Consider the following 27,714-nt stretch of genomic DNA (forward strand, 5'->3'; position numbering starts at 1 on the left):
AGGACATATGGCACACACACCAGGGGATGTGCACCTGTCAGGACACACGGCACACACCCCAGGGGACATGCACCAGCCAGGACACACGGCACACACCCCAGGGGACATGCACCAGCCAGGACACACGGCACACACCCCAGGGGACATGCACTAGCCAGGACACACGGCACACACCCCAGGGGACGTGCACCAGCCAGGACATATGGCACACACACCAGGGGATGTGCACCTGTCAGGACACACGGCACACACCCCAGGGGACATGCACCAGCCAGGACACACGGCACACACACCAGGGGACGTACACCAGCCAGGACATACGGCAGCATCTGGAGACAGCAGGAAAGCTTTTCCTGTCCACACACAGGAGTGAGTGATGCAGCACGTCACTTCAAAAAGGTTCCCACCTTGACACAACCCGATGCAGCGAAATCACATGAGGAAATCACTATTTTTTGCCAATGTTTGTTGCTTTGAAAAACTCAGAAGTCATTTGTGTTGAAACAGACTGAATATTTTAGGAGGTTTAAAATTATAATATATTTTGCTCATACAATACATACACATAGTATGAAGCAAGTATGTTGAGATCGAATAATACAAAATGGAAGATGCAGGGAGAATGGTGGGTCCTGGAGGGTCCCGAGAAGGTGAAGATGAGCGGAGAACGTGCAGGCCAGCGAGGCACGGAGAGATAGCCCTGGAAGGCAGGAGCGCTGGGGCAGGTGGAGGGCTGGGAGCGGACGTACGGGGCCAAGACAGCTGATCCTACTCTGGGGTCCCACCTTTCCCTGCAGGCCCATGACAGCGAGACCTTGAGACATGTGTGTGGCTCTCTCCTGTGCCTGCAGACTCCCAGTGCACCCCAGGCCCTGGCTCCCTTGGGCTCTCAGCCCACGTGAGCTGCCCACTAGGGAGGTGTGAACACAGTGGACAGGAGAGGCTGGGCTCCAGACCCCACGGCCATGGCCTGTGTTCATGCCTCAGCTGCAGTTTCCCTGCTTACAAAATGGAGGTAATGCCACATGTGGGTCAGACGAGAGCACCTGGCTGCCACTCCTTGGGTGCTGGGCAAGCAGCAGTTTCCAGCTTTCTTTTCAGTAACAAGGTAAAAGACAGAAGCAGCCCCTACAAACGAAAGCCACACTGGCTGTCGAGGCCAGTCCTGTGTCTGAAGACTAGCTGAGGAAGCACGCCAGGACGGCTGCTAACACTCCACTCCAATTTCATTCCTTCTGCTGAGTAATACTGCAAGAGTTTTGTTTTTGTTTGTTTTTGAGCTAACATCTGCCGCCAATCCTCCTCTTTTTGCTGAGGAAGACTGGCCCTGATCTAACATCCGTGCCCTTCTTCCTGTACTTTGTATGTGGGACGCCTGCCACAGCATGGCTTGATGAGCAGTGCCTAGGTCTGCATCCAGGATTCGAACTGGCCAACCCAGGGCCACCGGAGCGGAATGTGTGCACTTAACTGCTGCGCCACCAGGCTGGCCCCTGAGTTCTTTCTTTTTAAGGTATGCCAAGCATTTAAATTTTCCCAGGGACACAACTCTGTAAGTCCAACTCTCCCGTCTGCACTCACACAGTGGGATCACCTGAAGTTCTAGTTTAACCAGGTCCTGCTGCCAGTGTCTCAGTCTGGTCTCCTCAAGGTCCCCCTGGAAGCACGGGCAGCTCTTCCCCGGGCGACATGATGCCCGATGGGAGTCGTGGGCCAGAGAGGCCACCTGAGCACTGGGGCAGGCGAGGGGTCACGCCCAGGGCCCCCTGCTGTCCTTCTCCCAGTCGTCTACCACGGGCTGGTCTCTGTGAGGGGGAGGTGGACAAAACCCAGCAGGCCTGGCACCAGCTGGCTCTTCTGCTGCCCACGCTTGGCGTCCAGCGTGGACTCTCCTCTCCTTTCAGGCTGGACTCTCATGAGACCAGACCCTTTGCTGGCATGAGGCCAAACGGGGAAGCCAGTGCTGTCCTCACACACAAACACATCAGAACAGCTCTCCCGAATGCCTCGACGTCCCACATGACCTCAGCCCTCTGCCTCACGAGCAGGCGGGATGTGAGTGGCCCCTGCTGTGGGACCCTCGCCGCTGCGCCTCCACACACAGGCAGGCTCCACCTGCCACCCGCCTTCTCGAACAGGGAAACACACGCCCACCCTTCCTCAGCAGCCCCTCGCTGCCACCTTCCCAAGTTTTAAGCAGATTTGTTCACGAGAGTTCCTGAACGGACCCTCAAGGCGGAAGCCTCATCACTCCTGAGGCGGCAGCTGCAGGGTCCCTGAGGCGGCACGCGGGCGAGAAACTCGTTCTGGCCAACCAGCCCAGAGAGGGGTCTGATGGGAGACTCACCACAGTGCAACAGGACAAAGCTGGAAACAGACAGCACACAGGAGGAAACAGAGGAACCACCCCTGCCAGGGAACGGGAAAAGTGCTTGAGAAAAGACAGCCACCCACATCACTGACTGAGACAGGAGAGACTGGCCCATCCCTGACCCGATGCGGGGGAGCCCGCGCCCTGTCCCCGATCTGAGATAGGGGAGCCCCCGCCCCGTCCCTGATCCCACGCAGGGGAGCCCAAGCCCCGTCCCTTATCTGATACAGCAGAGCCTGCCGCCTCGATGTGCGCCTGTGCTTGATCTGTTACAGGAGAAGGACAGGACAGTGTCAGAGGGACAGAAGGGACAGGAATGTCTCCACACACACACCTGCCCACATGCACAAGTGAAGTCAGCATCTGAAAGCACATGTGAAGTGGATTTTTCTACCTGAGGATTTTCAAGCCCACTTTGTGCTTCCTACCTAATTTTGGTCATTTATAATATTGCTTTTATTTTCAAGAACCTTTCCTCAAAACATACTTTCTAATAGACCACGTAATTCCTCTCTCCAAGCCTGTAAGAGATTTTACTGAACTAAACATAGGTTTGTTACATTAGCTACCAAGTGCAGGTCAACACAGACTGATGTTTGGAAAGAAGACGACAGAAATAAACTGTGTAGTCCTTACGGGCAAAACATGAAAATAAGCAGAATAAAACACTCAAATGAACCAAAAACCCAAAGAAAACTAAGTTAAAGAATTTTCCAAATGTACCATATACAGTAATACACGAGTTATAGCATGGCAAAACCACACAGCTCTGAAAGAAGCGCCACAATGTAACTCAATGCACACGAGAACGGGTTTCAGGTAAGGCGACTCCAAATCTCCAGACTGCGACAGGACTGATGTCAGCCGGCCAGTCTCCACCACAGCATCGGCCGGATCACACACTCCAACGTCCGTACCAACTAGTGACTTCTCCAACCCATCAGTCAACCAGATATCAATGCGAGAGAATAGACAGCAAATTAGTTTACGTTTCAAAATGTAAATATTTTAACCTAAAAGTCGCGAGTGACTACTGGTTGAGGTGTTCAAGTATGCAGTGCTAAACCTACTCCATCTGCACGTGGAGGAAACCAGTGGAGAGAACAAGAAACCAGCAGAGGAAGGAGAGCAGAGCAGGCAGGAGGAGAATCCTGCTGATGGTGTCCACGTACAGTCTCACCAAGACGTGGCGTCTTACAAACCTGGATTCTATACTCACCTAAACCTTTCTGCCCGGGGTTCTTGGCAAAGGAAAAGGTGAACTGATAAAAATCCTTGAACTTCACTGCGTCCTTAAGCTCTTGCTCCAGTCTTGGCAGAAGGGCTTTCAGCTTGTCTGTGCTGTCGCACCTGCGACGAGAGACAGTGCTGTGTGACAGTGGCAGATGTGCCTCCCAGGCCCGGGCAGCTCCCGGCTCCCCCGCAATGTGGTGCAGCCTGAGGCTCAGGGCTAAGAGCAGCGAGGTGCAGTTCTTGTGGGCCCCTTTCTCTGGCCGAGCACTCGAAATGCTCTAAAACTGATTGTGACGATGTGTAGACTTTAAGTGGGCAGATTGTACTGTATGTGAACTATATTTCAATAAAGCTGTCACTAAAAGAAAAAAACCAAAACTGCTTGCCCTCCTCTGTGTGGGCTGGAAGACAGGCACGGTTTAACCGTGCAGCTCTGACCATGCACAGGCCAGTGCCTGAGACGGCCGAGTGGCAAGAAGGAAAGACCCCATTTCCTCAGGGACTCCGCGAACTGAGCCGCTCTGCCAGCTCTGTTCTGTCCCACAAGGGGAGAAGACCCCTGCTGCATGGAAGCTACTGTACCTGGCGGTCTCTGCATTATAGCAGGTCAGATTTTGAATATCCAAGTGTGATAGACACAACTATTGCCCTAAAATTGGATTTTCTTCCAAAAAGTCAAGAACCTTTAAGAACATTAAAAAGCCTGTAAAGCAAAAATCTAGAACAGAAAAACATAAAACTTGTCTTTTTTATTTCCACTGAAGCAAGGAAGCAAATAAAAGTAACACGCACTTGTCCTCGCGCCCCAGTGAAGCAGGGCTGAGGAAGGACAATGGGGACGCCTGGAGCGGCCAGCACCCGCCAGGCCAGCAAGGCCATGCTCACACAGGGCCCGTCGTGGTGCACGAGCACAGCCCCACATCGAGGATGGGCCAGCAGCGGCACCTTTTGCCCACCAGGGCCTCTTCCTCCATGCGGTCACCTTTTACTCTGCTTTATGCCTCTGTCACCCTGACGAGCACTCCTGGAGAGCGTAGGTTAGTTTTCCCTGGTTTTGACTTTTATAAATGGGAACAAACAGTGTATATTATTCTGTGTCTGGCCTTCTGTGCTAACATTCTGTCCGTGAGGTTCACTCGTGCTCACATGTGTAGCTCTGGCTGGTTCATTTTCAGTGCCATATAGCATTCCACTCTATTCATGTTTTAGAGTTTATATATCCTACTGATGACATATATTTTGGCTGTTTCCAGTTTTCTAGTTACAAAGTGTTGTAGAGAATGTCTCTGTGTGTACCCGGGCAGCCAGGTGAATGTGCTGTTAGGCACACACCCAAGAGCGGATGGCTGGGTCGCAGGGACCATGCACCTGCAGCTTCCTCAGTCGCATCCAACCGTTTGTGGAGTCGCTGTCCCACTGCACACCCCACCAGCAGTGCCCAGAGTTCCTGCTGCCTCATTTCCACTATATGTGCGACTGTGTCTTATCTTAGCCATTCTGAGTGGCCTGTGAGGGTCTGTTCCTTTGTCGTCTTAACCTGCACTTCCCCAGTGAACGAGACCGCGTACCTCGTGTTTTCACTGGCCATCTGGAAATGGTTTCGTGAAGTGCTCGTTCAATCTTGCCCATTTTCAATTAGGTTATCTTTTTCTTACTGTTTTGTAGGAAATCTTCCCATGCTAGGGATATAAGTCTTAGTCAGCTGAGTACATTAAAGTGCTCTCTCCCAGCCTGTGTGCTGCCCTCTCCCTCCCTGGATGGTGTTTCCTGACCATCAGTATGGGCGCTCATCAGTCTTCCTCTTTATGGGGTTTTTGGGTGACATTTTGAAGCTTTCCGTACTGCATGGCCATGCTCTCCTACATTATCTTCCAGAGGCTTCTGGCTTTAGCCTTTCACATTGAGATCTGCAATCTACTTGGAACTGATGTCTATGCAGTGTGAGGTAGGGATCAAGATGATTTTTTCTGTATGACCAGCCAATTCTCCCCAGACCATTTACGGAAAAGATGTCCTTTCTCCACCTCTCTCTGGTTGCCACCTTTGCCATAAATCAAACCTACCTGAACACATGCGTTTGCTTCTACGCTCCCCATTCTGTTCCCCTGGTCTATGGACTATTCTAGGCTCCCCTCTCTGTCCCCCTGGTCTATGGACTATTCTACGCTCCCCATTCTGTTCCCCTGGTCTATGGACTCTTCTAGGCTCCCCACTCTGTCCCCCTGGTCCATGGACTCTTCTAGGCTCCCCATTCTGTCCCCTGGTCTATGGACTCTTCTAGGCTCCCCACTCTGTCCCCTGGTCTATGGACTCTTCTAGGCTCCCCACTTTGTCCCCCTGGTCCATGGACTCTTCTAGGCTCCCCACTCTGTCCCCTGGTCCATGGACTATTCTAGGCTCCCCACTCTGTCCCCTGGTCTATGGACTATTCTAGGCTCCCCATTCTGTCCCCCTGGTCTATGGACTATTCTAGGCTCCCCACTCTGTCCCCCTGGTCTATGGACTATTCTAGGCTCCCCACTCTGTCCTCCTGGTCTATGGACTATTCCAGGCTCCCCACTCTGTCCCCCTGGTCTATGGACTCTTCTAGGCTCCCCATTCTGTCCCCTGGTCCCTGGACTCTTCTAGGCTCCCCACTCTGTTCCCCTGGTCTATGGACTATTCTGACACTCAGTACCGTGTAGTCTTAATCACTGCAGCTTGAGAAGTCCTGATTATCTGGTGGAGCAAATCTCCCCGCCCTCTTCTTTTTCTTTATGAATTGTTGGCTACTCTCAACCATTGTTTTCATACAAACTTTAAATCTGCTTGTCAAATTCCACATTCATAAATCTACTACTTAGTGGGGTTTGGACTGAGATCACTAAACGTATAGATAAATTTAGGGATAAAACGCTGAGCGTTCCAACCTATAAATGAAGTATATTTCTCCATTTCCTTGGGTTTGCTGTCTCTTGGTGGCTTATTTTCTCTATGAAGGTAGCACACATCTTTAAGTATACTTATCTTAGGTGTTGAGTATTTTTGACGCTACTGAAAATGACATATATTTTTATAATTCACCATTTTGTTGCATTGTCGCATTCAGTGTTCTGAAATCTGACCAACTTTTGTTTTGCTGACCTTGGGTCCTGCAATCTGGCTAAACCCACTTCTTGATCCTAATATTTTACCTGTAGATTGGACTAGCTACGACCCCCTGCTCAACGTTGAACAGAGGCAAGCATGCAGGTTCCAGTAAGCACACTGAGTGCTGTAGAACTGGTGGGGGTGGGGGTTGGGGCCAGATTAAGGCCTGTCCCTTTTATTCTTGGTTTGCTATGAGTTCTCTCTTTTTTAAAAAATCATGAATGGAACTGAATTTTATCAAACCCATTTTATGCACTGAGATAATCTTCCTTGCCCTCTCTCCTCTTATTACTGATAAATTACATTGATTGCCTTTGTAACGTTAAACAAATCTTGCATTCCTGGACTATAACAAATTTTGTCATGATAAATTATCCTGGTTTTTCATTTGATTTGTTTTTAGGGCTGGATTTAGTTTGCTAACAATCTGCTTAGGATTTTTGCTTCTTATGTTCATCTTATGCATCTTTTGATTCTGATGACTGACAGTGGCCTCTAATTTTCCATTCTCAAAATGTCCTTTCTAGGTTTTGTTAGCCAGGTTGTGCTGGCTTCAAAACAAACTAGGGAGTGTTTCTCCCTCTCTTCTCAGGAGAAGGCTGTGTACAATTGGTGTTATTCTCTTCATTAAAAGTTTGGTATGATGTACTATGAGCCAAACCTGGTCACGAATTTTCTCTTGGAAAAGATTTTTAAATTATGAGTTCAAATTTTTCAAGAGTTAAAGAACCATTTCTTCATGTAGGCATTTTAGTAAGTTGTATTTTTAAAAGAATTTCTCCATTTCATTTAGGTTTTCAAACTCACTGGTATAAAGCTGTTTATAACACAGTCATCTTTCCATGTCTGTAAGGTCTACAGTGATGTCCTTCTTTTCATTCTATACTGGTTGTTTGCTATTTATTACTTTTATGAATCTTTTCAAATAAGTTTCTGGCTTTATGGATTCTTTCTACTGACAACTTCTTTTCTATTTCATTGAATTACTGCCTGTTTAAAAAAAATTAATTCCTTCTTCTACATTCTGAGTTTAATTTCCTGCTTCTTGAGATGGATGCTTTGCTTACTGATTTTCAACCTTTTCTTCTTCCTAAAATATGCACTTAAAAAGCTAAATCCTGTAGGTTTTCCTATGTAGTATTTACTTCATCATTCAAAATATTTTCTAATTTCCTCTGTAACCTTCCTCAACCCAAGAGTTATTCAGAGGTATACAATATCCACACACATTTCAAACTATCTAGTTATCTTTGTTATGTTCCTATCTTAACTGTATTCTAGTCAGAAAACATTCTCTGTATCATTCCAATCCTTTGAAATTGTTGCAACTTACTTTACGCCCAGTTTATGGTCAATATTTATAAATGTTCCATGTGTCTTTTTGAAAAGAATATGTATTCTTCAACACTGAAGGCAATGTTCTAAATATGCCCATTAGGCCATTTGTTGTGTTGTCCAAATTTTCTATTTCCTTACTGATTTTTCATCTGCTCATTCTATCAGTTGGTAAGATATGTGTAAGAATTCTCCACTTTGATCATAGAATTGTATCTTTCCCTTTATAATATTTATTTTTTCTTTAAATAAACTATTGCCTTCCTGGTGAAATAAACCTTTTATCATTATGAAATGTCCCTCATTATCTCTATAATTGTGAACATTTAGTTCACTTATATTTAATGTAACTATGTAAATGCTTGGTATACTTGGGTTTAAATCCTCAATTTTATCACATGCTTTCCATCTATCCTGCCTTTAAATTAATTTTTCCTTGTGTTCTTTTTTTTCTTGCATTCTTTTGGATTGAATTTATTACTTTATTCCCCACTCTATTATTTAGAAATTATATATTCTTCTATTTTTATAGTGATTACAATATATACAGAGAGAAAGCAAATATTTTCTCTTACTGTTTTATCTTTTTCATTTTAATAGTATCTTTCGATAAGCAGAAGTTTTTAACTTTGATGAAGTCCAATTTTTTCCTTTATGCCTAATGCTTTTTATGTCTCCTCTAAAGTGTTGCTTAACCCAAGGTCGCAAGGACATTTTTCTATGTTTTGTCTAGAACTTTACAGTTTTAAGTTTCTGGCGCAGGGCTATAATCTAGCCCAAATTAATTTTTATGTATGGTATGTGGGGATGGAGGTTACTTTTGTTTCATGTTTACCCAGTTGTTTCAGCATCGTTTGTTGAAAAGACTCTTCTTTCCCCCATTTAAATAATAAAAATTGACTAATGATCTTGAAACAGATGAACAAAGTAGGAAGACTTCACGACAATTCAAGACTTACTCTCAGGTTACAATAGTCAAGACTATGCGGTGTTGCAATAAGGACAGATAAAAAGACCCATGGAGTGCAACAGAGAATCCAGAAACAGATCCACACATACAGTCAATTTCTTTATTTCTACAAAGATAAAGTGTTTTATAAATTTGCTCAGTTTACTTAAGAATCCTCACGCCTCAAGGAACGGATGTAGGATTCACTGTTAAATGCAGGCCCTCTAATCACTGTTAAGAAGTAGAAGCCCAGAAAAAGTGTGAAAAAATAATAGAGCAGACACAATGCCAAAGCGTTTTTTAAAAGTTGAGTGATACTTAGACTAGAGGCACATAGTTCTTCACAGCCCTCCAAGCACTGAGGTTATCTCTACAACGGTTTCCTGACACATTAACAAGACTTCAGTCTGCAGCACTTCAATATTTACCAATGCTTTTACCTTCAGTGCCCTGTGAGATGTGGAGAGCAGTACCACTAACGCCATCCACTTGTAACCTTAAATTACGTTCTGTGTACGGTCATGCATCACCTCATGATGGGACACGTGCTGAGAAATGAGTTGTTAGGCGACGTCATCACCATGTAAACATCACAGAGTGCACTTACACAAACCTAGCTGGTTCAGCCTGCTACACACTGAGGCTGTACGGTACTTATCTTATGGGACCACCATCCTACATGCGGTCTGCCATTGACCGGAACGTTATTTGGTGCACGACTGTGCTCCATATAAGACGGCATGAAATTACCTAACACATTTTGGGAAGATTCACTCTGAAAATCTTTAAAACATGTTTTTTTTTAAGTTATGACACTTAATAGGATAATGGACATGAATTTAAAAAATTTACTTGTACAACATATTTCTAGATAATGTCTAAGAAATGCCAGTAAGTGTTTCTACAAGCACTTACTTCCAAAATCTCCATTTTGGGGAGATTTTAACAGATGGGATAATGTAGTACAATGCCAAGTGAAGGCTTCGTTAATAGGTGTTTTCCATTCTGACAGTACTGGGGACTCCTGCAGGCTCTCCCAGGTGCAAAGAGCACGAAGTCCTACTGATATCTTTCATTTGGGTGGTATTATACAACCACCAGGAATATAAGACATTAATAGAAATAAAGAAGTTCTTGTAGAGTTTATCACCTCAACAGATGAGGCTGATAAACGTGACAGATTCATCAGTTTTGTGGAAACAACAAGCGCTCTATTTTCCCCGGGATGCTGTAAGCACATCCCGTAAGACCACGTTAGCCTTAGGCTTTCAAGCTCCTTCAGCAGCTAAAAATAAGCTAGTTTAAGTTGTCAGCACTGAAATACCAGCATATCAGCAAGTCAGGCAAGCTGGCTCTTACACCACCTCAAAAACAGTTTAATAACTTAATGGTTAAAGACATGTTATGTGCTTTCATTTACTTCTCTGACTTATCCGACCAAGTGAGAAACATCTTAAGTCATTAATGAAGCCTTTATCCCAACCCAGTAGGTAGAACAGAGTGTTACAAGCAAATAAAATAAAATGAGTTTATTAGTGTTAAATATAGCAACACAATAAATTATACATTTAGTACATAGTATTAGGAAATAAATTGATGGCTGAAAACAAACAAACAAACAAAAACACCATGAGATCTACTGTCATTTCAGAACTGCAAGGGAAAAAATTTAAAAGAAGAAAATAAGTTACAAAAGGGATTAACCTGAATAAAAATATTAAGTAAAACTTTAACTGGAATTTAAAAGGAAAACAAAGTCTTAAAAGTGCAGATGTGTAAGAATTTGTAAGCTACACAAAGAACATGAATTGATATGAAACTAATTTTACAGGGTGTTGAAAAACAATTAACATGGAAAGTATCTTCCAATCTGAAAAAATTTAACTGAGACCAATTTACTCACCCAAGCTCTGTCATGCCATCCACAAACTCCTTTTTGCTAAATTCACATTGAGTCGCTGCCCTGAATTTCCAGGCTATAACCAAAGCGCTGACACTGGCGGGATCCAGGCTTAGATCCTCACAGAACTGCTGAATCCCATCAATTCCAATTTTATTTTCATCCTGTGGGTCTATAGTCAAAATTAAGGGAAGAAGAAGTTACACCATTGTGAAAAGTCTTACGAAATGGGTAGTTGAAGCATCCTCTGCTACACAGTGCCCCAGTGAGCAAATTTCAGATACATCCACGAGAGAACTATAATTTTCTACTATATATGAAAGAAACAGCAACAAATCATAACTTGTCCAGGAAATACTTCTATTTTTAAAATCTAGTTTTCTGGGTTTTAGGGGGAAAAAATCATTGAAACTTCTTTGAGAACACTTCATCATTAAGAAAAAATTTAATTTCCCTAAAGTAAAATAAAAATTCAAGTTTACAGAATTTTAGTTTGCCTAAAGGCAAACTGCTACAAAAATACTGTGTTGGGGAGTTAAATATTTCATTTTTATCACAATCCTACTGAAGTAAGACTGACGTTTTTCCTTTAAAAGTAATTTCTTTTGCTATAGTCCTAATGCTATTGTACAGTATTTATTTTTCAAAATCACTTATTTTATGCATCAATTTTTCACAGCTTAGAAAATTAGACTTCTCTCTCCCCCCATCTCCTGTTTAGAAACAAAATTAAGGAATTTGTGATTTCTCTATCAGAAAATCAAATAGTAAAATCTACTGAAAGAACCCCAGCAAGGCCTCACCAAACTAGGTATAGTAATCTCAGGCAGACTGTGTGCACCCAACATAGCATCATAACATATGTGTTCGTTCTCCTGGTTTAGAAGGTGCAGACAGAAAACCTGAAGCTCCTCTGCTCAGATAATGATGAAGTGTGATAAACTTTCCTCCCGTCATACAAAATTTAACTTTGGTCATTTAAGGACTATACACCACATTTTTATACATATGTTTTCACCAAAGAAAAATTGATGGCATAAATTAAATGAATGAAATTACAAACATCCTTCCAACTCTGTTCTCCTCTATGAGTGAGAACAACGGTGGCCGTGGGCTTAGGGAGAAGGGGCAGTAAAACATTCTCATTACTCCTATTCAGTTCTGCGCCCCTAACACGACAGATCTTCAGGATAAGAGAAACACTGGTCTACGAGCTCTCACCTGAAAAGCCATCACAGTGAATTCCACCTATAATAATACTGATGATCTTAAAGGAACTTTGGAGGACTCACTGATTTGTATACATTATATAATAACCAATATCTCATTTGTCAATAGTCTTTGAACTGTATATTATTTTTAGAGCCCAAAATGATTGTACCATCTATCTACTTTAAATGACTAGAATTGCATGAATAAAATTAAATGATGACGGGATGCAGCTTAAACTAAAAACTAAAGACAATTTCCACTTATATAAAAGTATTTTTTCAACAGTAGCTGCATATATTTGAATAACTTAAAAAATATGCATAGCATATGACTTACAAAATTAGCTCGACAATTAACTTAGCCAAAAAATTTAAAGCACACTAAAGCATGAATACAATGTTTATTTTTTGAGAACTCTAACAACTACAGATCTGTTTTTTTACCACAGAATATGTTTCTGAACCAAGAATTTTTTTAAAAAAGAATGCAATTTTCAATCCACTTTTCAGATCTAAATAGACAGCTTAAAATATACACACAGTCTTCTCAAAAGTAAAAAATGAAAATAATAAACCAGAATTTAAAGCCAAGGAAGTTATTTCATTTGGGTTAATATTTGTTGAAATGAGCAGTTTTGGTTTGTAGTGTTTTTTTAAGTTTTGGAAATATAAAATTAACCTTAGAAACTGCTGGAAAGAAAAAATAAGCCGACTCTTGAGTGGGGCTGCTTCTCCCATTAGCAAGGATGTGACGTTCGAGGTGAAATGGCGAAGCCGGCTGAGCGAGGGGACCTGAGCACGTGCATCAGGCAGGTGGCCTCTGCAGTGCGACTCTTCAGCAGGGAAGCTGCCCCTGCGTGCCGGCCTCAGGACGGAGAACATCGTCCCCAGGCCACGCACACGCCTCCTTCTCCCAGAGCTCTCCCAGCCCCTGACGCTGCCTCAGCCTACACCACCTGGACACAGTGCAGAGAAGGACGGCTGCCACCCTCGCGTCAGAGTTATTTTTACGATTTGGTACTGTTCTTAAACAACAGTCTCGCCACAAATATTCCAGCCTAAATGGGGGTGCCTGGGAAAACACTATTAACAGGTGCGGCCGCCCGGCCAGGACACTCAGACACAGAGCGATGGCTTCCCTGCCCCGTTGTCCACAGCTCACACTGCCCAGACAAGTGGGGGAGGGCTCACAGCCAGTCAATCTTTAGACTCCTCTCCTCTCCTCCCACCCCTGACTTGTATCAATTAACAGTCACAGGTCCACTTAAACTGACTGGACCTTGTGGCTAAACATCAAGAAGAGAAGGAACAGCACTTTGGAGGTCTTTAGATACGACACCAGAAATTCAAGAAAGACCACATTCATTCTGCTCGCCAGAGACAGAGGCAAGCTGCGTATGGCCTGCCCTGTCACCGTGGCCGCCTTACCTTTGTACCTGCTATACAGCTGCTCCAGCTTCTTCTTGTCCACGGTGTTTCTCATGGAGTCCTGGTGGAACGAGTCCGGGTTTTGGAAGAAGGTGTCTGTGGCCAGGTCTAGTTTCCACTCATTCTGCGTCAGGCAGTAGATGGCGGTTCTTTCGCCAGTCTGAGTAAATGCCATAAACTGGCGGACCTTGTCCTTCTGAGATGGTTTAAGCTTATGCTTTGGGATGCAAAAGAAGCAGGACAGCCAATGAAGCCGGTCCAGAAGCTTGTTTCAGCATTCTATCACTATGCGTATATTCTAACAGGACTTAGTTTTTTCTTGTTGGGTGACTCAACTTCATTCCAGAATTACAGGAAGACAAAGCCTGTTCTTCATCAGTTAAAAAGACTGCACAGTCTTCTGAAAATTCAAACGACAGCATCTATATAGTAACAAATATGCGAAGTCTACTCTTCAAAAAATCATGCGAATCAACGTTTTATACAAAATACAGTTTGATCTCTACCCAGGTCACTTTGCATGAAGTGACGAAGTGCAACATTATTTTTTCCTAAGTCTCAGTAAGCTCCCTTTATGACACACATGTAGCCCTCTGATGAAATGAGGCCAGGTGCGACCCACGGCCTGACAGTGTCACTGCAGCCCATCTGCAGGGTCCTCTTTGCTTCAATTAACTTCAGGCTCTAATCAACAGGAGGAGGGCTTCACATTTTGGAAACATCATTTAAAAAAGTTTGTGCCAGTTTAAAATCAGCAGAACCACACTGATGAAAACCTGCACAAATAACTAATAGTGTTAAAAATAATCTACAGAAGTTCCAAAAGCAGGCACAAAAAGCCTGTTATGACTAAATGAAGATGATACTAATAACAAGAATGTCTGTGTACATGAGACAGAAATAAAATGGAAAAATAGGGCAGAGGGTGTGGGTAGGTAATAAATAAAACTGCCAAGTAACTGTACTATATATAGTCTATAATGAAACAAAATAACATCTTAATACTCCACATACAGGATGGCTAAATTTCTACTTATCTAAGGTAACTTAATGACAATGACACCAGAAATGAAAGCGATTCACTAATTTCTATAAATCAAAACAGACTCTATAATCTACTAAACATTAATTCTTTTCACAATAATGTAAAGGGAAAAGTTTTATTTAAAATGACTTATACTCAATCTTGTTCAAAAAAAGAGAGAGTTTATAGAAACATATACAATAAAGTATAACTTACAGAAATATGTAAATGGAAAAAAGATGTAGATTAAGAAATAGAGAGGGAAAAACGACAATGAGAAAGAAGAAAGCAAGCCAGGAATGAGGCACAGACACATACACCATACACAAGAGCTGAAAATTAGGTTTTGAGCTTCCCAGTTGCCAAAGCAAAGAAGAAAATAGGATTAACGAGGAAAATCTGTTTTCATAAGATTTAAGAACCTACCAGCAGCCCAAAAGTGGCCCAGCTCCCCCGGCACTGAAACTGAAGGAAGTGGCTGCCATCAAGGGCCACACGCACCGTCCTGGTTGCACAGACCAGCTCCTCACCCAGAAGCCAACAGCAACCAGCAGAGCAGGCTTCTGAGGCTTTTCCTCAAGCGCCTGAAGTGCATGCTGATGCCCAGAGCAGAGCACAGCTCAGCAGGAAAAGACCATGCAGCCCACACACCCCGCTCTCCTGGTGTGGCCCGGGGCCTGGCTCTGACCTTCCAGGGTTCCACGGGACAGAAGCACCTGCGCAGCGGCCCCGCAGTGCCTGCCTCTCTCACTCCATGCGCGGGAGGGGCTGCACGACGCGTGGGGCACCACAGACAACGCAGATCTGAGAACCTACCTTGCCGAAGACAGACAAAGATACTTGCAAAAATGTAACGTGAATGTGTAATGGGTTTATTATTGTTATTTTTAAATCTGTAAATGCATACTTTCAAACTTCCAACTTTAATTTCTAATGTGGTAAATACTCGCGGCTACAACCAACACAAACAAAAGCTCCTTGGGGTCCCATGAGTTTTTAGCGTGTGTAGGTGACCCGAGACTAAAACTGCTGTTCTAGGGCAACAGGGAATTAACGTTTTGGCTACATAGAGGGATGACTGTTGATCACTCGCAGTCTTTGATCCCTTGTGGATTCTGATGGAAGTCATGGATCCTCTCTCCAGGAAAACACGTGGTACGCACACGTGCACGTGGCTTCAGGTACAATGTCAGGGTCTTCACAGACCATTTAAGCCCATCTATGCCATCAGGGGGCGGGGGTGGGGCTCAGGTTAAGAACTGATGAGCTGCGTCAGGAGCCAGGGGCCTCTACTGCAGCTACTCGGCTCTGCCACTGCAGCGGAAGCAGCCACAGGCAACAGGCAACAGGCAACAGGCAACACGCAAACGAGTGGGCGCGCTGTGCATGATAAAACTTTACTGAGAAACACAGGCCGCTAGCAAGTGGGCTGTGGTTTGCAATCCTGATCTAGATTCCAGGAGAAAACATGGAATACACGCTCCATACGTTATCTCCTGAAATTGAGCCTTTGAAAAGAACTAGACAAAAAGCTAAAGGTGACAATATTTGGTGAGATCAAATTCAGTTAAATTAGGGCAGATCCCATATGCTTTGACAGTAAGCTGACAAAAGATAAAGCTGGCATCTTTTATGAAGTTGATAGCCAAGGGCAAAGCCAAGGGTTACCTCAGAAACCTTAAGATAGAGACAGACGTTCAACCCAAAAATGGTACACCATTAGGAAGAACCGTCATATCTTTATCATGAAATTGCCATCAATGCTAGATTTTAAAATCCTGTCATGGTGGTAAAACAAAATTTGGTATATACAGACAACGAAACTCACCCATAAAAATGATACACGCTATGACATGCATGAACCTCGAAAACATTATGCGGAGCGAGAGAAGTCCGACACAAAAGCTCATTTACTGTAAGACTCCACTTATGTGAAGCATCCAGAACAGGCAAATCCACAGAGACAGAAAGCAGACTGGCGCTGCCGGGGGTGTGGGGCTGGCGGGGGGCACCGCCGAGGGTGGGGTTTCTCTTGAGGGATGAGAATGTTTGGGAACTAGACAGAGGTGGTGGTGCACACTGTGAGCGCACTTTTAAATAGTTAACTTTAGTTATGTGGATTTCACCTAAAAAAGCCCTGAGAACCTCCAAGGTTAATGAGCAGAGCAGTGCAGTGTCGCGTAGCTCGGCTATCTGACCAGCACGACGCGACCGATGGGTGCAGGCCCAGTAAATGCTGAGAGACACTGGCAGACAGGACGACGTCTGACCTTGAGGTGCTTTTCCTGACAATCACCTCTTGAAGCCCCTCCTTATATGTGACAAAACAGCTCTATCAACAGCGTGAGGGAGAATACTCTCTGAAAACTCCAGAAGAGGCGCAGGAGTCTAGGGCTCCAGGCCTCGCGAAGTGGTCTGAACTGCCACAGCGTGAGGCGCAAAGTGCGAGACGTGCAGGTACAGGCACAGAGGTCCCTCTCCACTCTATTCCCCGACAGCCCTGAAGCTCCAGGCGGCAGAAGGTGCTGGTTCTGAACGAGCACCGAGCACCGGCAGCCGCAGGTCTAAGCTCAGCCCACAATACGTCTTTGGCCAGAACGAAAAACAAGGGATTGTCAATAAAGTCACAACAATTTGATGTCATCCCTGAGAGGTTTCTCCACAAAATAACAGTGATTAAAACAATAAAGGTTCACAAACTGGCAGGACCAGGGCTTTCCCTTCAAGCTCCGATGGCCTCCACTGACGTTTACCATGTCAAGGAAATTAAATTATTAACGGCAGCTATGGGGAGGGGGCACTTTCTATGTTTCCTTGTTTCACTGTTAAAATGTGCAAAATTCTTGAAACAAAGATCTGGACAATCCAGTAGAAACATAAAATGAAATTTCTAACCGATGAAAAAAGTCTCAAACATTTTAACTGTGACCTTGAGAAAAATCACTTACGTAATCTGGGCACTAAGAATGACCATATATAAAATAAAAATGAAAGTATTCTTAAAATGCTTTTCCAGAAACACTTAATGCAACAGAATCTTCTCTTAGGGTCAACTTAGGAGGGGCTGCCAGGGCAGCCATAAGGATCACGTCAACTCACAGACGTGGTCACCTGACCCTGCTTCTGCACACAGCAGACTGGGGGCAGAGTCAAACGCCAGCGTCCCCCCCACACCCTGGGGTCTCGAGCCTCTGCAGCGGCTGCACAGCCCTCTGCCCCAAGTCAAGCTCCTGCCCCCCCCCCCCCCCAGCAGCTGGGGAGCCGTCCCTGCTGTGGAGGTGGGTGCACCCCGCCGGGGCAGTGCAGCTGCTCCACCTGGTCATCAAGGCCTTCTGGCGGCAGTGCTGACCGCGCCCCTGGTTTCTAGTCTTCCCGCGTCTCTGAGCAGCCCTCCTCCATCTTCCTCCACCCTGAAGTCCTGCCCGCACGCCTCCGCTTTCCCCTCCGCACTCCTCTTGGACCGTGTCTCCTTTTCGAAACGCTCTCACTGGCCTCCCACTACCATTAGGACCAAAACTAGCATTTTCCTCCTGTGCCCCAGAAGACGGCCCGATCTGCTTCCAGCGCCGTCCCCCGCCTCTCCGGTGTCGCTTCTCCCCGGCTCTGGTGCGCTCGCCCGGCGGACCCTCCGCCTCCCGCAGCGCAGCACCTCCCGCCACCCCCCTGCTCCTGCTGCCTGGAGCCCGCACAGCCCCAGCCGCCCCTTCCACCCCACACCTCGAGGGCTCAGCTCGCGCCGTGTCACCGTAGCTACGCCCCACTGCCCCATCTGACGCCACGCACCCACCCCGCCACACGGGCACCTGCTCACCCGGCTCCCGTTCGCCCCCTCCCGGTCACCCCGCTCTGGTCACTTGGCTGCCGGCGCGTCCGCGGCAGCACGTCCCGAGTCCTCCGCCCCTCCGGCCACCGCCTAGACCGCAGCGCCGCACCGGGCCACCGGGCCACCGGGCAGCAGTCACCCGCGCCGCCACCTGCAGCGCCCGCCCCGCCGCTCCGGCGACCTTCACGCCCCGGCCCCGACCCTGGCTCCGGCCCCCCGACCTTGGGCCACCCCCTGACCCCTCGGCCTCGACCCCGGCTCCCTCGACTACCCAGGCCCCCCGACTCCCAGCCTCCCGGGTTCCCGGGTGCGCAGGAGGTGCCGGGCGGGAGGCGACCCCGCGGGCCACCTACCATTCTCCTCCGCGCTCCCCCGCTTCTCGCCGGCCCCGGCCGTCTGCGCAGGCGCCCCCGCCTCAGCCCAGGCCCGGCCGCGCCGTCCTCGTCCTCGGCACCGGCATCGGCTCCTGGGACGCCCGCCAGGAAGGGCCGCCGGGAGGCGGCGACAGGGCGGCCCGCGGAACTCCAACTCCCGACGTGCACTGCGCCGTCCGGGGGCCGACGGGACCCAGGCCCGGTCCCGCCTCCGACTCCCGTGAGCACAGCGCCGCCTGGGGGCCGACGGGACTCAGGGCACCCCCACCCCGGACGCCCGCCTTCCTACAAATCCCAGCGTGCACCACGCCGCCCCGGGCCGACGGTACTCAGTCCCCGCCGTCTTAAAGGGGCCGCGAATCCTTTAGGCCGCGTCCGTAGAGACAGCGTTCCGGAGCGGGCGGCCCGGGCTCTCCTCGCCCCGCCCCGCCCCGCCGCCTGGGAAGGAATGCGGGAAAGCCGTGGGCCCGTCCGTCCCTCCGCTCCCCGCACCCGAGAGTCGGGCCGGAACGTCCTGGTGAGCGCTGCGCGCGTTTCGGGCGGAGGCGCGGGCCCGGGGGTCTCCCTCCCATGTCTCCCTTCTCTGGGGCCTCCTCCCAGGGGCTCCCCTTCCCCTGGGCGCTCCTCCTCCCAGGTCTCCCATCCTAGGGTCTCCCCTTCTGGGGGGTCTCCTTCTCCCGGGCGCTCCCCCTCCCAGGTCTCCCATCCCGGGGGCTCCCCTTGACCCGGGGGCTCCCCTTGCCTTGGGCGCTCCCCCTCCCAGATCTCCCATCCCGGGGGCTCCCCTTGCCCTGGGCGCTCCCCCTCCCAGATCTCCCATCCCGGGGGCTCCCCTTGCCCTGGGCGCTCCCCCTCCCAGGTCTCCCATCCCGGGGGCTCCCCTTGCCTTGGGCGCTCCCCCTCCCAGGTCTCCCATCCCGGGGGCTCCCCTTGCCCTGGGCGCCCCCCCTCCCAGGTCTCCCATCCCGGGGGCTCCCCTTGCCTTGGGCGCTCCCCCTCTCAGGTCTCCCATCCCGGGGGCTCCCCTTGCCCTGGGCGCCCCCCCTCCCAGGTCTCCCATCCCGGGGGCTCCCCTTGCCTTGGGCGCTCCCCCTCCCTGGTCTGCCATCCCGGGGGCTCCCCTTCCCAGGTCTTCCTTCTCTGAGGTCTCCCCCTCCCTGGTCTGCCATCCCGGGGGCTCCCCTTCCAGGGGTCTCCTCCCGGGGGCTTCCCTTCCGAAGGTCTCCCTCCCAGGTCTCCCCTCGCGGGGTCTCCCTTTCTCAAGGTCTCCCGTCGCGGAGTCTCTCTTGCCGGAGTGGGGGGGGGGGGTCTCCTCCTCCCGGGGCCCTCCGGGCGGGCTCCCCTCAGTCTGTGTCTTCTCGGAGGCCCCAGCCCCGTTCTCCGTTTCCCCTCGTGCGCGTCTTGCTGGATGTGTTGGGGAAGACTGCTCAGCACCCGCCCAGCCCCGCTTTCAGGACACAGGGGCCTGGCAGCCCCCGCGGGGTTCAGGGGTGCACGGAGCCGTAGGGAGAAATGCGGGTCCTGGTGCCGCTGGGGCAGCCGCGCAGCAGAGGGCTCCCCACTCCCAGGCCGGGCCCAATCCCCTGGCTTAGGTGTGATGTTCCCGCTGTCGCAGCCGCTCACAAGCGGGGTCTCGCACATCCGCGCTCCTGGGAAAGAGGGGAGACCCTCGGCCTTCAGCTTCTCTGCCTTTCCTCACCCTCCGTGCGGGCCCCTGTTCAACCCCCGCCCCTCTCCTGGCTGCCGAGGGAGAGCAGATGCCCGCGGTGGACCTCCGGCCTCCCGGGCCGCCTCGCGGTTCCTCCTGGGGCTCACCTGCGAGCACCCGCGAAAACCGGTGGTTCTCGTAAACTCCCCGGGGGCCCTGCGACGCGCCGACGTCCACGTGCTGCCCGTCTGTAATTACCTGGCTGTAAGGTCGCTTTTCTGATTGTTCTGCGGATCCATCATCTTACCGGTTCCAAACTTCTCTTGGAAGAACAATTTTTAAAACAGCAGTGTGTCAATGACTGGATTACTTAATAGAATATTTGGTTTTTGTAGAGTTTAATTAACATTGAATACTTTAAAGCTTTTTAGTGTCGGTAAGAATTTTCTTTCTCTTTCCTTCCTCCCTCCTTAACTCATTGCTCAATTCTTTTATTAGATGTGAATCAACCATAAATTGCATTTACAGGATTCTAAGTGCTTTATGCTTTAAGAAATATACATTACATCATTCAATTTGTTGAAGTTTAACATACGCTTCTTAAGTCAAGTCCTCCACAAATTGGATTGAGGTAGTTTGTTGCTGCTGGGGGTTTCGTGGAGTCCTGACACCTTTCCACGAGCCCCTGCTGTGCGGCCTGCGCAGTTCCTGTCCTGTGCTGAACCTGGAAGTGCCGGTGGTATCACGAAGAAACTCTAGTTTTGCACCATTTACTGCAAATAATCCTCATGTTTTCCTTTTTTCAGAGGCAGCTGAATACGAGGTACTGGGCTGGTTAACCCAGTTCCTGCCACACCCCCACCGCTCACTTGGAATTTCCTGCCGTAGCCCCAGGCCGGCCACACTTAGTGCACGATCAGTAGATCAGTACCCCCTCACTTAGGGCGGGGTCAGCTGAGTGGGTGCTGGCTGGCCCCCAGGGCGGGGCGGGCTGTCCCGAGAGCTGTGCTGCACCCGCCCAGCGGCCTCTGCCGGACAGGCGGTGGCTGCCAGACTAGTGCAGTGAGTAAACTAGATTATTTTTCAGCAATTTGATGAGGTAAATCCGAGTTGGCGGGTCTGGAAGGGCCTGAGGGAGAGACGGGATGGAGTGTCCTGTAGCAGACAGCTGGGAGGCAGAGCTGCGACGTTTTCAAATTTTAGCCCATTATGTAAAATTGATAAAACAGAAGAGCTGCTTCCGCCCCCTCCCCCCCCCCCGCCCCCCGGCCCCCCGAAAGGGCTCCAGGGCTGTGGTCCTGACAGCGAAGGGCTAAGGAGACACCGCAGACCTGAGAACTCAGAGAGGGGTACATGGGAGGAATCCTTTTGCTGTGGAAAAGCCTGATTTTAGACTGCATTGTTGTGCTTTGCTTTTGAGCTTTTTATCCAGTAAATGATATGTGACATTTCTGAGTTACTGAAAATTCTCAGTAAAGAGTAATGTGATTTTTATGTAAAATGACAGTGAATTAAAAGTATTGGAAGTTTTTTTTGAGTAGGCTTGATGGTCAACCTATTTGCCTTTTTATTCTAAATCATTTAAGATATTTATTACAAATATTTTTCTTCTTAATCAAATAAGCTCATCAGTTTTAAAGTAATTTTGGGGATTCTTGTTCTGCATTTAGAAAAACAAGCAAAACCCATTAGAAATTTGGCAGAGTTAGGGAGATATATTTTAATTAATGTTGGAATATGCATAAATAGAAACTTTTGTGCCCAGAGTGTCGATTTTGCTATTGCTCTGAAAGAGAAGTCACCTTGGGTGTACTGTAGCTGAGGCATCCCGAAAACCTCTGGCTCTGATTTAGGGATTTCCTAGTTTAAAGCACAAAAAGTGTCCCGGGCATGGTTTTCTTGCTCTGCAATGTAAATGGTGAACATCGCACCTAGTGAGGGTTGGTGGGAAACGGTCAGCATTCATACAGCAGTTTTGAACCTTTAGTTTGAGATGATTGCAGATTCACATACAGTTGTAAGAAATAATACAGAGAGCCCTGTAGACCCTTCACCCCATTATCTCCAGTGGTAGCTCCTTGCAAACCTGGGGTGTAAGCCGGAGATTACACTGACACAGTCAGTGCACCCCACCTTGCTCAGCTCACACCGGCTCTACATGCATCTGTGTGTGTGTCTAGATCTGTGCAAGTCTAGCACACGTGTGGACCCGTGTGGCCACTACCACTTGCAAGACAGAGTGTCTCTGTCCCACAGGGTCCCTCCTGCGGCCTTGCCCCAGCCACGTCCTCCCCTTCCCCGGCCCCCACCGTCCGCTCTCCGTCTCTACAATTTGTTGTTCCAAGAATGCTGTGTAAATGGAGTCACACAGTGTGTGTGACAGGCCTCCCTCTCAGCCTGAGGCCGGCCCGGGTTGAGTGTATCAGTGATTCAAGATAGGGAAATTTTAGCAATTCATTATAAAAACACAACAAATCCAAATTGTCTTTTTTATAATTAAAAATGACAATAACAAAACAACACTGAAGCTAAAAATGCTTACTATTTACTTGAGAAAAAGCATGCTACAATTTAGTAGTCCATAGGATTTGATGGCCGAGTTCGAAGGTAAAATGAGATAGTTTATGGAAAAGGGATGATCTATATTTTAAGGGTCTATAAATAATTTAATTTCGTGTTCATGATGTAAGTTTGTTTCAGTGGGAATGTTAGTATGCCTACAACTAAAATTCTCAAAGATTTCTCATAAAAGTTAATAGCTCCCTTAGTATTATGGGTGGAGGGAAAACTATTGGATTTCAGGAACTGTTTGAAGAAGGAACCAGAAATGAAGGGAGCAGTGTCAGGCACACAGGTCATTTCCCTGAACTCTGAAATCCATAAAAGAATCCCTTTTTGAGATCTTTTGGGGAAAACAGTAAGCATAAATGAAGCCTTTGAAATTTCTGTCTTTGCTGTGCGAATACTGAGAGTGTGCACTTCTGAAGGCCATGGAGCTGTCGCTCTCCCTTGGCGCAGGAGACGCTCAGCAAGTGAGTGAGTCACTAAACTAACAGGTCAACAACTACTGTGATCGGCTAATCGTTTGTTTATTTTTCAGGTGGGGGCATTTACTTATATCGAAACTGTAACATACCGTTGAGCAGCTCACACCACACGCTCTCATTTACCGTCGTCAGGAAGTGAACTCTTGGAGGCAAGTCAGTTCTCTTTGTGACGTTAGGACCCGAAGTATCTAAAAATGTGTTGGAATTGAACAGTTCCTGACTTTTTAGCCAGAATATAGTCTTGTCTTGGTGACTTTGCCTGTCATTCTGTACTCGAGTCACTCTCCTGTCCCCCGATAGTGGTCTTTTTGCAATCCGCTGAAGTGCACGAAACACTGGGCCTCCTGGGGTCCCCGGGCTGCCAGGCTTCACTGAGCCCTGTGTTTGTTTTTCGTGAGCTCTGATTTGTCTCCTCTTCTATTGGCTGTTATTTCTCGTTTGGTCAGAATGCTGTCTCTAGAAATGCCGCCCTCTTATGTTTGCTGTATCTAATCTGCTTGGCCTGGGTTTAACCAGATTACACTCATTAGAATTGGGATTACCGGTGAAATAAAGTATAGACATATTTTAGTGGCAGATCCCCAGGTAGGGGAAATACTGGTACATTTGACGACTGGGTAGGAGTTGTTGACGTGATGGTCCGTTGGGTGCTGCTGTGAGGATGGTTAGATGGTGTGTGTTAACATCTCGTTTCGTCTACACCACAGTCCCGTGTAAATGGTGGGTTTGGTTTTTGTTTCCTTTTGGCACGACTCCCTGTGCGGGTGGTGGCCAGGGCGCCAGGTTCGGCGGGTGTTTTCAGTGCACATCTTTCTGGGCTCTCTTGCGTTCATGACTTCTTCCTCCTTTGGTCTCTGTGGTCCTCCCTCTGAGGTCACCCTTTATGTAGTGACCTTGCTGACACTGATGGGGCTCTCCTCGCTTGTGTCACCGGCTGTAAACAGAGGTTCTTTACCCGCCAAACAAGAGGGGCCAAACACAACTGGAACGCCAGGCTTAGGGCAAGGGAAGGGTTTTTATTTCAGGTGATAGCAGCCGGGAGACGAGAGTGAGCCCTCAAATTTGTCTTGTTTCGTCTCGTCTCCCCGGAAGAGGGGATGTGAGGGGTTGTAAAGGTTTGGGAGGAAAGTCGCTGCTTGTAGGTGGGGTGGGAGTCAGTGGCCTTGCTGGTCGGAGCTTTCCCACCAGCCTGTGTTCGGCTTTGGGACACTGCTTGCACGGAGGAAGAGGAGATGATAAGGAGTCCTGGTGGGCGACCTTGGACGTGTGTGTCCACGGTGGATAGTGGATTCTGGAGCCGGCAGTGAGCAGGCAGAGAGTGCCGTGGTTTTTACCCACACAAACAGGGTTTGGTGTAGGGGAACTGGTCTCAGGGCCGGCCTCACTCACACGCCCGCCCTCAGCTAGTCACAATCCAGACCCACGGCTGCGGCTGCCCCTGCTGCCCACACAAGCCTGACGCTCGGCAGGTCTGGATCCGTTCACACTGCTGCTTGGGGTCTCCCTAAGGAGTGGCAGCGGGGCCTGGATTTGCATGGTGGAAGACGTTTGAACGCTTGATAACGCCCTAAAGATCCAGATGTGGTTGTGTTTTGTGATTTCTTTTCCTACCCTTGACGTCTTGTTAGCACTTAACTGTAGACTGACTTTGGAAATTTGGCAAAATTGCGAATGATTTTAGACAGCAAACAGTATGGCAGAGCAAGCTAGTAGCAGCTCGAAAAACGTCACTTCCAGAACGACCCGGAGCACGTTCCCCTGGGGTCACTGCTCTGTGCGAGGAGTCGACGGTACTTTCTGGCCTTCAGTACGTGGACCCTCTGAAAGAGAATGGTTTTGTCTTTTGCACATGGTAGATTTAGTAGATACATGAGGCTGAGTTTTCCTTAAAAAAATTGCCTTTAAATTCAGATGTAGCCTTTAATCTCAACTGTTTACTAGATACCACACTGAACAGTGAGGGTTTGATTTTAATCTAGGTGCAGTAAATAGTTCAGATGTTAATATTAACCTGGGAAAATAATATTTTCTTCAGAAAAGTGATAGTCGTCTAGATATAATTTAATACTTTAACTATGATCTCAATAGTGATGAATCGTCATTTAACTGTGTGTGACAGTAAATCTCTTTTTCAGCTGAAAATGTGTGTCTAAAATGCAGTCTGAGCTCAGCAGAAATCTTTGGACTGCCCTCCCCTGTCCTCCAAAATTGGATCATGAAGGTGTTGGAAAAAAATTGCTTGTGGGTGTTGCTTCCGTTGCTTCACTTGACAGCGGGTGCCGCGGAGCACGAAGAGGCGGTGAAACATGCCATCAGGTTGCACCGAGGCAGAGGGGCGGCTGTCGCTCAGAGGAGGCAGTGGGCCCTTGAGAGCTGCAGAAAGCTCTCCGGGCTTCTTCGCCAAAAGGCCGTGGTTCTTAACAAACTGAAAAATGCAATCCGAGCCGTGGAGAAAGACGCCAGCCTGTCGGACGAAGAGAAGCTGTTTCAGGTGCACACATTCGAAATTTTCCAGAAAGAGCTGAATGAAAGTGAGAACTCGGTCTTCCAGGCCATCCATGGGCTCCAGAGGGCCCTGCAGGGCGACTACAGGGATGTGGTGAACATGAAGGAGAGCAGCCGACAGCGGCTGGAGGCCCTGCGAGAAGCTGCCATCAAGGTGGGTGCCGTCCCTGGGGCCACGCTCACACTGGAGTGGGAGGCTGGGGGTGGGGCGGGGGGTGGGGAGGGCGGCCGGTGCTGGCCCGGCAGGTGTGGCCATCCATGGGTGTCTGTACCGTCACACGTGGGCACGCAGGAGAACCCCGTCCTTTCGGTAACGTCTCGGCACAGTTATGCTCTGTCCTTCCAGAAGGAGTTGCTCCCAATGCTTCTCCCCCTGTGGGAACCCTGGGTGACTGAAATAGTCACTTGCGTTGTCCCAGGACATGGCGTGGAAAGAAGTGGATTTGTAGCTGCAGTCACCCTCTGGAGCTTCCTGACAAGAATTCCTTTTAGTGTGAAGGTGGACTTTCTTCAACGTCCATATGCAGAAGACAAAAATATGAAAATTAGTTCTAAACAAATGTGTACATTTGAATGAAGGGCTTTGATGAATACACCTTTAAAATGATGAGCAAACACCATTGCTGCACTTAGATGATCTAAGCCACCACTGGAGCCGTCACTGCGTGCCAGCCACTTTACATATATAAAACCTCACTTCCTCTTCATGGGGGGCTGCGGTGTTACTACACAGCTTAAAAAGTAGAGAAGAGAGAGACTTACTGTCTTTGCCAAAGCCTGGGATTTTTGGTGGAAATATGGTCGGGGGCCAACAGCTAAGTTGGGGTTTTCAGCCACCTTGATTCCATCGCCTGGTTTGCTTTGTGTGTGTTAATGTGCATTAGAGACAGACCAGGATGCTCCCCTCTGAACCGGGTTCCCGCCTTTCCAGATCCGCTGGACAGCTGAGACAGGAAAGCTCCTTGGTTTTGAAGAGGGGTACTTAGCAGTGAGGATACTTAGTGATACTTAGTGGTATCGACTTGGGGTATAAATGGGGAGCAAATGTGAGTCTGAGGGCGCTAATCCAAGGATGCGTGTTTTCTGCCCTTGAGTGGACAGTGTTGCAGCGCACGCTGCTTCCCGCCTCGTATCTGAGATAGTCCAGGAGCTGGCAGCCCACAGCCCTGTGTTAGAGATGTTGCCGTGACGCTGAGTTGAGATCTTGTCCCTGGGACTGCCCGGCCGCCTCTCTGTCCCAACTATGCCCCACACCTTTAAATGCAAATAAATATTTTAATAGTGAGGTTATTGGTCTGATTAAGATAACTTGAGTTTGTGTGTTTGTACAGCATGGATGGATTAAACTCTGTTTCCAGCACCGTGCATCGCTTTTCCGAGTGACTAGTGCTGTCAGATCTTCTGGAACAATTTCCCCTTTGTGACTTGGAATTTGACTGTGGGTGTCCTGCTTAGAAGTTCATAGCCAAACCATCAAGCATCACAGCTGTTTGAAAGGACAGCTGTACCTCCATACATAGCGGGCAGGGTGCCTGGAACATGCTCGGTGTTCAGCGAGTGATTTTCGTATGAACAGATGACCTGCAGATCTGTTTGCAGTACCATGTCACATTTGTGGACGTATCCGTGTAAATAGCTTTCGCTAAACACTTTGCTACACTCGGTTCTGTTTGCGTAATCTGGGACGCTTGACCATTCCTAATTGACCGGAGCTAGAATTGTGCATTTATGAACAGG

The 27,714-nt window shown here is 48.1% G+C and overlaps 3 protein-coding genes across 31 annotated transcripts in view; 1 reads left to right on the forward strand and 2 right to left on the reverse strand.

Moving 5' to 3' along the window:
• Window positions 1-18,885, reverse strand: part of ADPRHL1 (ADP-ribosylhydrolase like 1) — a 68,529-nt gene extending 49,644 nt beyond the window's left edge. Inside the window, exon 1 of the mRNA XM_070240513.1 lies at window positions 18,757-18,885. The gene's annotated coding sequence lies outside the window, so the exon portion shown is untranslated. The remainder of the gene's footprint in view (window positions 1-18,756) is intronic.
• DCUN1D2 (defective in cullin neddylation 1 domain containing 2) overlaps window positions 1-18,897 on the reverse strand; it is a 34,010-nt gene extending 15,113 nt beyond the window's left edge. For 2 of the 18 annotated variants that reach the window (XM_070240521.1, XM_023621896.2), the window contains exons 1-4: window positions 18,757-18,897; window positions 13,557-13,956; window positions 10,921-11,089; window positions 3,591-3,721 (exon numbers count right to left, since the gene is read on the reverse strand). In XM_070240521.1, the coding sequence (XP_070096622.1) occupies window positions 3,591-3,721; window positions 10,921-11,089; window positions 13,557-13,731 (475 nt within the window). In that variant the 5' untranslated portion in view covers window positions 13,732-13,956; window positions 18,757-18,897. The other 16 variants (XM_070240525.1, XM_023621898.2, XM_070240530.1 and 13 more) reach the window with 14 other exon arrangements.
• Window positions 18,898-19,001: 104 nt separating this feature from the next.
• TMCO3 (transmembrane and coiled-coil domains 3) overlaps window positions 19,002-27,714 on the forward strand; it is a 45,223-nt gene continuing 36,510 nt past the window's right edge. For 6 of the 12 annotated variants that reach the window (XR_011428110.1, XR_011428112.1, XM_023621890.2 and 3 more), the window contains exons 1-3: window positions 19,044-19,294; window positions 23,526-23,621; window positions 25,608-26,131. Coding sequence is in view for 8 of the 12 variants with exons in the window: in XM_023621890.2 (XP_023477658.1) it covers window positions 25,688-26,131 (444 nt within the window). In the remaining 4 variants the exon portion in view is untranslated. Of the gene's footprint in view, window positions 19,295-23,525; window positions 23,622-25,607; window positions 26,132-27,714 lie in introns of all 12 variants that reach the window. The other 6 variants (XR_011428111.1, XM_023621891.2, XM_070240515.1 and 3 more) reach the window with 2 other exon arrangements.

This window comes from Equus caballus, chromosome 17, assembly GCF_041296265.1.
Source record: "Equus caballus isolate H_3958 breed thoroughbred chromosome 17, TB-T2T, whole genome shotgun sequence".
Taxonomy (NCBI): Eukaryota; Metazoa; Chordata; class Mammalia; order Perissodactyla; family Equidae; genus Equus; species Equus caballus.